This window comes from Lepisma saccharinum, chromosome 21 (genome assembly GCF_977018435.1).
Source record: "Lepisma saccharinum chromosome 21, izLepSacc3.1, whole genome shotgun sequence".
Classification (NCBI taxonomy): domain Eukaryota; kingdom Metazoa; phylum Arthropoda; class Insecta; order Zygentoma; family Lepismatidae; genus Lepisma; species Lepisma saccharinum.
In genome coordinates this window covers 33416315-33429489 of record NC_139249.1, presented here as the reverse complement: position 1 = coordinate 33429489, position 13175 = coordinate 33416315, and the positions used below count along the sequence as shown (strand labels likewise).

The window sequence follows — 13175 nt, the reverse complement described above, 5'->3', positions numbered from 1 at the left end:
GTAAATCCATAATCCTAGAGGGGCACAACTGCCCCCAGCGAAAAATAGGCAAAAAGGAAATGCCACATACGGCAACTACGCTGGGAGAGAGGGTTACATTGTGAGCAAGGACAGAGGTGGCTGGAGGACCTCGTCCCCTGTGCCCCCCAAACCTGTCTAAATAGGCAGTCAGAAAGGCACTAAAATGTGGAAAATAGGCACTAGGAATAAAAATTATTATAATAGGTATTCACTGTGATTATTGTGAATAATGATATACCTCAAATTCAAATTCTCTCATCTAAAATGTAATACCCCACATAAGCCAAACGGCTGTAATTTCATAATGCATGCTTTGATTGATTGAGTTGGAGTTTTAAGTCCACTTTATGCACAGTAAGGCTAATCGAGACTGGGTCTACAGTTTAAAGTGTGATCCGAACCACTACGTGCCTCCACCGGGAACCCTTGACTACAAGGCGACGACGCTACCACTGCGCCATCGGGGAGACCCTTTATAATGCAAGCAGAGAATTGTATAACAATTATACAACTTTTTGATTTATCGGAAAAAGTATTATGAAATTATACAAACAGTTTTCTTTTAAAATCATCTGTTGTAACCTCAAATAATATAAAATGTTTGTGGTGTATATCAACAATTGTTCTGCTTTCATGATAACAGGATATGCATAAACGGTCATGCCGAAGTCGGGATTTGAACTCGGAAGTGGGTCGACAGTGCAACGCGCTCGGTCACAATGACGGACAAGCTTCCTCTCGAGGCTCGGAAGGCTAGTTGCCACCTACTATGCACATTGAAGATGACGTCAAGAGGGTCATCGCTCTATATTCTCACGTTATTGAAGATTTACTGTTAAGTGCTAGTAGTAGAGAGGAAACACTTTCCTGTTCTCCCTGAATCAGTCTGTAGAGAAACGTCAATAAGAAAGGGCCTTCCATCTGTCCCTATCTTGAGCAAGATCTATATACTCTTTTCCATCCCTACCGATTTCCCTTAGGTCCATCTCAACGTTGTCCCTCCATCTTCGTCTTGGCCTTCCTACAGGTCTCTTACCATCAGGTTTCCCAACAAGAATTCTGTAAACTCTTCTTTCCTCTCCCATTCGTGCCACATGGCCTGCCCACCTAAGTCTTCTTGATTTAATTATTCTAATAATATCTGGACATGAATACAAATTATGTAGTTCTATGTAACCTTCTCCACTCACCTGTCTCCTCGTCTCTTTTAGGTCCAAATATTTTCCTAAGGATCTTATTTTCAAATACTCTCAATTTATGTTCCTCTTTCAATGTAAGGGGCCAAGTTTCACACCCATATAATACCACAGGCAAAATTACTGTTTTGTATATTTTAACTTTTACTTTCTTAGATATTAAACGAAAAAAGACAAAAGTTTATGAAGAGAGAAGTAACATGCATTTCTTGAATTAAGCCTACTTTTTATTTCCTGTTTAATATAATTTTCATTTGTTAGTATTACTCCTAAGTATTTGAATTTGGAAGCTGGTTCAAACGAGTTGTTATCAATAATTAGATTTTGATTGTTACCTAATACTTGGTTTCGGCTTGTAAGCATATATTTAGTTTTCTCGTTGCTAACTTCTAAACCTATCTCTTTAGCAGTTTTGAAAAATATTTTAGCATTAGGCCTATTCTTAATTGTATTTAAATCATCCGCTAATAAGTCTACATCATCTGCATATGCTACTAACTGAGTCACGCCATTTAATTTTAGTCCTTCATTAGTTTCTTTTACCTTCCTAACAGCATATTCTAAGGCAAAATTATAATTTCAATTTATAATTGAAAATTAATGGACGAATTTAAATATCGTCCATTTTGATAACAATCAGCCTTATGTCAGGCATTTTATGATTTTGCGTGCATCCAAACACTTTTATATTGACTTGATTCTTACTGAGGTTAGCTCCGATTTTGAAAAGGGCTTAGTGTATGGTGCCCTTTGATTAAAGTATGCCACATAGTAGCTACCTGCCAGCTTCAAATGAAGTCCCCATTCGTCAAAATTCGGCTGAGATAACGGCCGTATCTTGTTACAGCCTATTTGTTCATTGGTAACGAGACCGTGTTTCCTAGACGATGACCAAATTCCGTCCGCATCATTAAACAGAAACAATGAACACATTGTTGAGCCTGCGAAATCCCACAAACTTGCTGACAGGGCGAGAATTAACGTCGATGCCTCTAAACCAGACCCATATATCACTGGCAACAAAGGTATATGCTTCCTCATGTAAATAATGGTCAAGAATTACAATACAAGCATATCAGTCAGATTTTCAAATATAAACAGCGCTAAACTTCAATACAATAGTTGGAAACGTAACTAATATGAAACCAACAGTACATAACCAGATTATTATCCAGAGATATTGAGTAATGTTTTAAGTATCTGTCATTCCTAGCAATGAGAGTAATAGTATAGTATAATTTTATAAACTTTTTTCACCATTTCAAGGCTACTTGAGTTGTCATTCTTCCAAGAAGTTCTTTCACAGGATGACGGATGTGATGTACGTACTTTATAAGGAATTATTAATTTAATTCAGCCACAGGCTGAACTTCGCCAATGAATAAAGAATTTCTAATTCTAATGCTAATTAAGAACAGCTAAATTTTCATGCAACGACGATATTGAAAGATCATTGTGAATAATTGGAATTTACATGAAACATTATGTAGTTTGTATGTTATTATTGACATTTTTTATTGTAAATAAGTAGAAATGTGTATGCATCTTTCTACCCAAAATTGGATTTATCTGTAATTCGTGCTTACTTCTGAGTCCAGCAATGGACCTCCTCAATAAAGCAAAAGCTTAATTCCCATACTGAGGGTCCATCTAACGGAAAGCACCGAAACTTGTTATCAAAGAATAGCAGGGAAACAGCACAGACTCGCTGGTCTCCGTGACGGAGTACTTAGCAAAGCTGGTGACGACGCCAGAGGTCCTAACAAATTCAATTCCAATCCGGGAGAGAATATCAGCAAACGGATTCTGGACCGAAAGTAATCTTTTTAACTTTAAAGTATCTCTATTGTGCGAGAAAAATGGTTGCGGTCCTGTTAGACCAATAGAACCCATTAGAATTTGAGGATTACTGTATGTTTAACAACCATGGTCGAATCTCTGACAGGGGATGGGTGTTATCTGTGAATACCCCTTTGTCAACTTCATCACTCACCACCATCGTCGCGATTAGCCAAAAGTGGCAAAAAGTACACGACAAATAAGCTAATTGAATTAATCAATACAGACCCGTAGTCATAATGTTTAGGTGGGAGGCGAACCGAAAATTTGAAAAAACATGAAAATGCTGTTGGAGTATTAGGTGTGACCACCAGTCCTATGGTAGTGTTGCAACTAGACGTACTAACGAGAAAAAATGATCTCACCGATAGAGCCTCCCCCCCCCCTCACCTGACCCGACAAACAATCAGCAACACAGTCTTTAAGAGACAAAGGTTGTCACACGACTCAAAGCTTGGTTTTTTTTGTTTACATTCAGTTCTCAGAATTATTCGAAGAGTACTGCAACCTATTCCGCAAATTAACAGTTTTCAAATTTCATTTAATTTTCTTTTACCAGTACCACTCAACAGTCACAATAAATTCTAAGTTTAGAAAATAATATATTTATATTTATAAATTAAATTTTACGTATTAGCAATGTTTCTTATAATGAAGGACATATGTGAATGTGAGTTAACTGAAAAAAGTAACGGGACATTTTGGCATGGCGACTGCAGTTCGAAAAAAGTAAGGACAAGGATTAAAACTAATGCATCGAACTACTGAAGCCTGCCTCTTTCCACAAACAAACACCCCATTAATTTATGCAAGGAGAGAATCGAAATTCTTGCATAATCTGAAAAATCGTCAATGTCATTTTCGTAGGTTCACAATCAAATATTTCATAGCTTGATAGGGGCATGACCCCCATCTCCCCCCCCCCCCGGGCCTGAATTTACACAACTATGACTTGAGAAGTTATAAATAATATTTGCATCACAGATGTCACTTCTGGCAGGAATGCTTTGTCTTAAGTGTAGAATAGCTTCACCTTCTTCTAAATTACATATTTCTTGCTCGTTTCAGTGTAATTTGAAACTCTATTTGAGGTACTGTTAATTACCGAGAATAAAACCATATATTTGCTAATTACTAACCGAGATCCATTATCCTGGTTAATAGATTCAACTTTGTAGTTTTATATTTTCGTTTTCCAGAACATCTCGCATGTTGGTTCTTTTCAATATTTGTAGTACCAATAATACAGAAGCAATTTCGGTACACCAGTAAAAGGCAAAGATTTCTATTGAGTAGTATGAGAAATTTCCGTACATTTTTATTTTGCAATGGCACTCCGCGGTCCAGATTTTTTTTTAAAAAAAACAGGGTCCTTTTAAGAATCGAAACGAGTCGAGAGTTACTGTACAGAATCTTAGTCTCATTTAGACTTTGGTGAACTATAAAATGTATGATATTTGTAAACCAAAGTACTTTAATATACTACTTATTTAGACATAGCAAGTCCACATCTATCTGATTATAGTGGAGTCATGTAGTGGTTCCGATCCCACAGTAAACTGTAGGTCCAGTCCCCGACTAGCCTAACTGTGCATAAAGCAAACTTAAAACTCAAACCCAACCTATCTGATTATAGGTGTAATATTTTGTCTGGCAAGTTAATATATTATTGGCAACTGTGCAGCGTGGTTGCACACATTCAAGATAAAACTCCTTTTTCGTGAGTTCGTTGCGTCGAACAGAAAAACGTTATTAAGAAAAGTTGTTTTCCACTTTGTGAAAGTTTATGTGGTGACAAACAGTGTATATAGGTACCGTATATATTGATTGTACTTTGTATATCGATACGAAACCGAGATATCACTTCGAATATCGAGATGAGAACGAGGCGGGATTACAAATCGAGACAAGATCAAAAGTGGGGAATCGTTTAGAACTCAAGATGAGACTGATATACTTTCTCAACACATCAGCCGAGACTCAGCTAAGTTTGATTTCATCTCGATACGATTCCCAACTGATTGGTAATATGTGTGGTCCTACCCAATGCGAGGTGTTAACCTAGTGGTCTTGTAATCAAGGGGTCCTAGGTTCCATACCCTGTGGAGACACATAGTGGTTCGGATTCTACTTTAAACTGTAGGCCCAGTCCCAATTATCCTACCTGTAAATGAAGTGAACTTACAAACAAGCAAACAAAACAAATTTCATTGAACTTCGATAAGATATCGGTTTGATTTCACTTGGAACTACCAGAAAATAGTATAGGGGGAAGTTTATAGAGAAAAATCTCAAAAGGAATCAAGTCGGTTAGGTGGCAATGTGCGACTAACGCTCGAAGATTAAGGATTCGTGTTCCGGGCTGAACAAGGGTGTGTCGTTGCTTCTGTTTCTCATCAGTTTCGTCTATTGATCCTCATCGACGCGATTATCCTAAGGGGACAGAAATTCGATATTAAATACAAATAGTATCATGGATCGCTTGAATGTTATCGTTGACGGAAATTACTTTTAAGTAGAAATGGACCGATGTGGATTTTTTGCCGGTGCCGATATAAAATTGCTTCATTAACCCTCTTAATTAATGCATGTAACTAGATGGCTTCAATAGGTTTGCCTTTGAAAATTAAACTGGCGTATTTAGACTTCAATTTTTTAAAAAATGGTCGTACGAGTAATACGTTTATTTTCCTAAAAATAGTTTTAAAGTGGCAAATTCAATAAAATACAGGATATTCCTAGATATATGGGATTAAAAGTATTGGCAGTTTTGCCTATACGCCGATGATCCTGCATCGACCAATATCGATAGATTAATCAGGCTCGTCTGTGATTTTAAGAGAGTGTAGTACTAAGCAAAATCATGTAAATCGATTTGCACTCGTAACTACTGTATTGATCTAATATACCTCTAAATCAGAATTTTGTTGAGCCGGCTGGTGAACTGGGCACGTTAGGGTGTCACGTTTCGGTCTTGCCATCGCAGCTCTCGGGTTCGTGTCCCGGCCTGGGCATGAGTGATGTTTGTGAGTGTCTCTTCATCTGTTTCATCCATTCATCACTCATCCTTGGCGTCGCGATTAGCCAAAAGAGGCAGAAGAGCGACGTTAAATGAACTAAACAAAATATAAGAATCAGGGTTGTTTACGGTCCAGGAATTTTAGATAAATTCAATTCCGGTCCATGAGAGAAAAATCGGCAAGCGCAAATGGATTCTGGACCGTAAAGAACCTCTTTTCTGTAACGTATTTCAATTCGGTCCAGGAACCTTTTTTTCGAATCAATTTAAATACGGTCCTAGAACCTATTTTGCGGCTGAATTTCAATTCGGTCCAGGAACCTTTTTTTTTCAATGAAACAATACGCAACTTGTACCGAATTTAAATTGTGCGAGAGAAAATGTTTCGGTCATGCAGCGAAACCCATTACAAAATTGTGGTAAACAGGACGGAGGTCTAAGGCTGTATTCTGTTGCAACATTTTCTGACCGAACATACATAAATATGCCATCAAAAATGCAATCGTCTCTTAGAAAACAGTTGACTGATGCTTATGCGTGGAATAAGTAAGAACTTCCTGCCGTATAACTACTGCAGTCACCTTGATGCGACCATTGTGTCTTTCGGAAAAGCACGTAAATTTTACCATCACTGGTGGTTTTACGCATTTCCAGAAGCCCCCATTCAATGCACACAGACGAAAGTGACCCTTTCAATTTCGAAGTCACCAAACCGCGTCCGCAAACCAGGAAAAGAGGTGCACTAACCTAATTTTCACTTGAGTTCATCGCGATGGCAAAACGCACATGTAACGGTGACGCTCAATGGGCGTCCACACGCTGGTCACGCACGCGACACACTGGTCGGTTTGAGATGAAAAAATATTCAAGATCACACTCTGGTCTTCCGCAGCGTTTCTGCCCTCTTAGGTTAGTCGCGGCGCTGAGGATGAGTTGCTGAAATGTATGTAGGAACATCGGTGGTTGTTCTGTCATGAAGATACAGCCAAAATTGTCCATCACGATGTTGCTTGATTTATTTGATTGAATTTTGAGTTTGTTTTGTTGAGTCCGTTTTATGAACACAAAGGCTAATCGTGACTGGACCTATAGTTAAAGTAGGATTCGAACTACTACACTCAAAGAACTAAATGCATCATTTCAATTGATGCACCAGAATGCATCAATTGATGCACTAAAGTGACTTTTATGGCATCTTCAAAGAATCAGATACACATTTGATGCATTTTGGTACATTTTTGTATGTCGTGAAAGTAGCACCAAAGTGCATCATTTGATTCAAGTGGGGATTTATTTCAGTCGAGATGAACTTGAATGCATCAGTTGATGCATTTTGATGCACCAGAATGCATCTTTCTTATGATGCACTTAAACGTTTCGTCTGAGCTACACGAACTCTGTAGCTCAGACCAAACGTTTCAGTGCATCATCTAAAAAGATGCAAGAAGGTCCATCAAGGAACATCATCTGATGCATTGAAGTGCATCTCGACTGTAAGAAATCCTCACTTGAATCAAATGATGATGCACTTTGGTGTTTCTTTCGTGACATACAAAAATGCACCCAAATGCATCAAATGTGAATCTGATTCTTTGAAGAAGCCATAAAACACACTTTAGTGCATCGATACATTCTGGTGCATCAATCGATATGATGCAATTAGTTTTCTGTGTGTATGTGCCTCCACCAGGTATCGAACCCGACTTGATTGATTGATTTGGTTCATTTCACTTCCGCTTTCTTCCGCCTTTGGCTAATCGTGAGGATGAGTGATGATGTGTTGAAATTGATGAAGGAACACTCACAAATAACACCTATACTCAGGCCAGAATTCGAACTCGGGATCCCTGTTTTGACTCTGTTTTGCACAATGTGAAGTGTAAAAAATTGAAAGAAAACAGTAAGCAGTCAACAGCCTCCACTGAAACGACAATGAAAATAGCAATAGGCAATTTGACAACTACTGTCTTCGTGTTAACGAGGCTCTGGCGTCTCGACTCACAGCCAGTACAATCCTCTGGGAGACTAGGGTGGTGTCGTGTTCATATATTGTTTTTTTTATTATTATTTAGCTTCGCTTTTCTTCTAATTATGCTAATCGCGCCGATGAGGATGCTTGATGGTTAGATGAAATATAAGAAGGGATACTTACAAAGAGCACCCATTCGCAGGCCGGTACTCGAACCCGGGGACTTCGGTGACGTGATCGAAAGACAACCACTAAACGCACTGTGCCACCAAACTGGTCAAACAGAGAAATGAATAAAGAAATAAACAACTTTCTATCTATATTTTAATATTTCTCGGCAAATAATGTTCGCCACGTTGTGCTCAGATTGACAATTCGGGACTGGACATAGGCTACAGTTTAAAGTAGAATCACAAACATTATATACCTCCACCGGGTATCGAAATCGGGACCCCTTCAGAAGGCGAGAGCGTTACCATTGTCCAATCGGGGAAGCCCACGACAACATGAGAATCGGCTCAACCTACCGGAAATAGGATTGTTTTCAGCTGAATTCAAGGTGACATTAATAACAAGAGTACCCTTAATCCATATTGCACAACATTTTTCTTGTATTGTTTGCTTACATAGACAATTGATACTGTAATACTATGTACTGTAAACTATACTGGCATGAGTTTACAATACCGGACCACTCTCCAATTTCTATAAAATTTCGCCTACTTACTAATTTCGGTGTCCTGATGACGTAACTGTAGTTCATATTTGGCGGTCACTTGTTAAAATTGTACATTTACGTCTAGAAATTGTAAAATAACCTTGCGATTTACCACGCTGATTGTCCCTACACAGCAATTCGGAACCATCTTTCTTTCGCAATTCGTTAATGGTATTCCTTTATGCACAACAATCTTGCTGACGTAAGACGAGGAATGCCTACGAGGTTAGGTTAGGCCTGTTAGGTTAGGTTCCATTAGCATAAATACAAAGAAAATTTAATATTTTAGCTACGAGAACTATACCTTGTCTTGCCTGTTGATTTCTTCATGTTGGGAAAATGGCGTCTTCCGTGGAGCTATTGTTCTTATGGTAGGGTTACGTTACGTTAAGAAAACCTAGTTTATTTCGTTTTTTTCTCGATTTCCATACTTGACCGCCAATTATTACATGCAGATTCGTGTTTAGGAGTTCACAATTAGTGAGTAGGCGACATTTCATAGAAATTGGAGAGTGGTCCGATATTGTAAACTCGTTCCACTATACTATAAGCTAACGTAGGTTATGGATACATTACGAAGTCTACGTAACACATGTAGACGTATAGCTGTATAGTTTCGTCGCGCGTTATCCATGGCATTTTATTATTCGTCCCAGAAAACATAATGTTTTGCATAAATTTCCAGAATATGACCTTAACAAAAATGCAAATGAATATTTAATATTTAGAGAAAAAGTTTACTAATGATTTTTTGTATATACTGTGTATCTCTTTGGCCATTTGAAATAAAAAATATTTGCTCACAATAAATATTGAAGGGGGTATGGACTGCCCCTCTTAAGGTACTGAGCAGAAAGTACTTGCCCCCCCCCACTTACGCTCCAAACACAAATTCTGCACCACACTTTAACATTCAATTGTATTATATTATTCTTTTCTCTTGATTTTAGCTTATCTCCATACAAACTGCGACAGAATCATACCATATTGTAAATTATGTCTCGTCATCAAAAAAGAACATTACTTGAATTGCAACTCTCTGACCTTGTGAGTCAGCAATATACGTTATTCAAGTGAAGTTGCTAGAGGTATAAAGATAAAACTAATATACTGGAAAACCTAATGAATATTGACGCTGTTTAACACACATTACTTCAACTAGCATGTTTACCTCTGATAGCGAGACATAATATTGAAAACAGCGCAATCTCTTGGTCACATTTAAAGTTGAGTTACGAATGTCGAATAATATGAAGTTATGTATTTCCACTTCACATTATTTAAAAACACAGCTTAAGTTTCTATTACCACTAAATGACTGTGATAAACCTATTGGTTTATTATGAATTACTTTCAAGAGTATAATACTAATATTGTTAATGTAATAAGAGGGGCGCCAACTTTTTTTTAAAAAAAAAAAACATTGGGTGGGCTCAAACATAAATCCTCCCTTCCATATATCATGAATGATATTAATGTACACCAACAATCAACGCTGCCCGCAGGGTTTTTTCTTATGGGAGGTAGCAATGATCAAAGTCGGGGCAACATGGACTGATTATATTCCCGCAGGTAAGGAAATTCTCATAAAATATCCTTCACTAGGATAATTTGCATAGGCATCCCCACCCACAGCATTTTCTTTTCTCACCTTTCCAAAAACAGTTTTTTTCCAGATATCTCAGGGGGCCGCTCGGCCCCTTGCAAACAATGCATCCTTACTTTAAAGAAAAATGTTATTTATTGATTTCAATGAGATATCCACCACGAGAAAAAAAATATAATAATAATATTAGCATTATTGGGTGGGATCGAGCCCCTCGGGCCCATATTAGTTGGCGCCACTGTATAATAATAACATAATAAGGGTACAAATGCATAATGTTGAAAACCTTCATTGGCAATATGTGGTGCCATTGACTTCATACTACATCTTTCAAATTTATTTGGTGAGCAGAGATTCTGCTACTGGCCCTCCTCGCCCCCCCTTAAAACAGGGACACAAGTTCGTAATGGCATTTTGAAGATTTGATAATCACAATCTTTTAAAGAAATGTCATTACGCTATAATGTTAATTCTATCTCAATTCCAATTGGTCATTTATCGAATGCACTAAACGTAATTCATAAATTTTTGATTAGTTATAATCTACAGTAACAATTGACCGAGTCTACAAATTACAAGAATTGTTTAATTACAGCAGCTGTGATGAATTCCTAATGGACAAGAATGTAATATATCCACGTGTGTTCGTGGAAACATAAAGAAGGGGATGTTAAAGAAGGGCCCACAACACATTTGATCAACGTTTAACGTCAGTCACACTTGGCATACGCAGTTGGGAGCCGATGGGACTACAGCTCCCACCGAAATTTTGAGAAAATCAAAATTTTCAAGTGAAAGCAGTAAAGAATTAGGAATGCCAATTCCTCTTAAAATGACCCTCGATAACAAATTTTGTCTTTGAAACGAGGCTTAAAAATAGTTATTACGAAATATTATATTGTGTATCCTGCCCCACCTAGAACACAGCTATGCAATATCCATATTTACACTTCCAGCCCCATGCTAATGGCCTCAGTGCTGTTTCAAATAACACATAATGGTTGAAATCTTCACTGAGGTTAAACGTTTACCAAATGTGTTGTAGGCCTTTTGGTTTTACTATGTCGCTTTACACTGTCCCATCTACATGTCATGAAGTAACATATAATGTGTGTTGAAGTAAGGGCCTACACGTTATCGATCTCGGCAAAAGGGGAAGTGATGTGATCATAGCACCACTATCTTCCGAAAGCCTTTATCCCCAAAGAGGCCCCAGTGGTTGCGTCGTTGCCTTGTAATCAAGGGGTTCCAGGTTCGATAACCGGTGGAGGCACTGGTTCGGATCCCACTTTAAACTGTAGGTCCCGATTAGCCTTACTGTGCAAAGAGTGGGTGCGTGTGCAATGAGAGGTTGGGTGAGTATCAATGGTGCTTTATTTAGATATGTTGTGGTTTCTCCGATCCAAGGAAGCGAACCCAGGCCTCCTGTGTTGCAGTCAGACACCCTGACCACTGGACCATTGCGATTTTCAATTTTTCTGTCACAGTTGTAAGCTCAGTATTAATTAGTAGATTAATTTCATTATTATTTGGAATAATATATTTTTTTAAAATGTTTAGATTTTTGTTGAAATGGGCCGGATTTTGTTGACATTTCATCTTTTAACTGGTGCAACGTAGACATTTTTAACTAGTACAGAAATCCTGAACACCCTCCTCAGGTTGAAGAAATGTATTTTTTTGGGCCAACCAACCTAATTCTTATTGTCGCAATTAGCTAAAAGTCCCAGACAAGCGACACTAAATGAAAAAAATAAAACAAATAAAACCCTTCTCTGGAAAAACTGTGCTGATGTCAATGGCTGGAAATGAAGTTTGAGTGACATCGACCCCGGGACCCTTTGATTACAAGCTGCACTATATTTGAAAGAGAGGTTGACAAATCCTGAGACTACTCTCACCGACCTTCTTGGCTGATTGGTTAGCACAGCGCGCTACGACACCAAGGGTCACGGGTTCGAATCTCGGCCTGGGCATGAGTGTTCTTCATGAGTGTGCAACAATTTCATCATATCATCACTCACCCTCATCTTCGCGATTAGCCAATAGTGGCAGAAAAGCGACGCTAAATAACCAAAACTAGCAAAGTCCTTTCCTGGCAAAAAAATCCTGCTTATGTCAATGACTGAATACACAGTTTAAGTGGCATCGAACCCGGAACCCTTTGTTTACAAGCCGTGCTAAGCAAAGGAGAGCTTGACAATTCCTGAGATGACCACTTACACAAAGATATAAGTAGTGACGTTCGAACTTACCGCTCGTGTGTCCGGAGATACTGTTGATGGCCAGCGCTCCACCGCACAGGAGAACCATGCACAGCAAGCACTTCCACGCACGCCAAGTACCATCCATGGTCGAAGGACGTGTGCCAAACGTGAGCGCGTGTAACCGGGACGATCCGCCGACAGCGACCAACGGTATTGCAGGACTGAACCGGATGAGTGTGAAAGCCCCAGCGGTCGGGCTTCAAGCAAGACTGATCTTCCTCTGGTTCTCCACCAATTTTTTATACACCGCGTTGGCAACCTTTGGCTCCCTAAGACGTAGGAGGGGACGTCATTATCTTCATCTTTTGGGGTTTTTGGAGATGCTGTCTTGTGGGACGATTCTTGCAATTGGATGAGACCAGAAGGCGTGCTGCATGGCCCGCCAAGGGAGACACGATTGTCAAGGCCAGAGACGTGTCGCTAGCATAATTACTACTTGTTAAGTTTGGATAATCTCATTGCATGTAGCATGGTAGGGACATGTCATCTCAACTTTATATGCGAATACTTATCTTGGTTTTGTAAGGTAAGTTTAGTCCT

General features: G+C 38.8%; 1 protein-coding gene across 1 annotated transcript in view; it reads right to left on the bottom strand.

Annotated features, from left to right (window-relative positions):
* LOC146004011 (uncharacterized) overlaps positions 1-12867 on the bottom strand; it is a 223555-nt gene extending 210688 nt beyond the window's left edge. The window contains exon 1 of the mRNA XM_083142566.1: positions 12624-12867. Coding sequence (XP_082998692.1) covers positions 12624-12720 — 97 coding nt within the window. The 5' untranslated portion in view covers positions 12721-12867. The remainder of the gene's footprint in view (positions 1-12623) is intronic.
* Between the last annotated feature and the right edge of the window lie 308 nt (positions 12868-13175).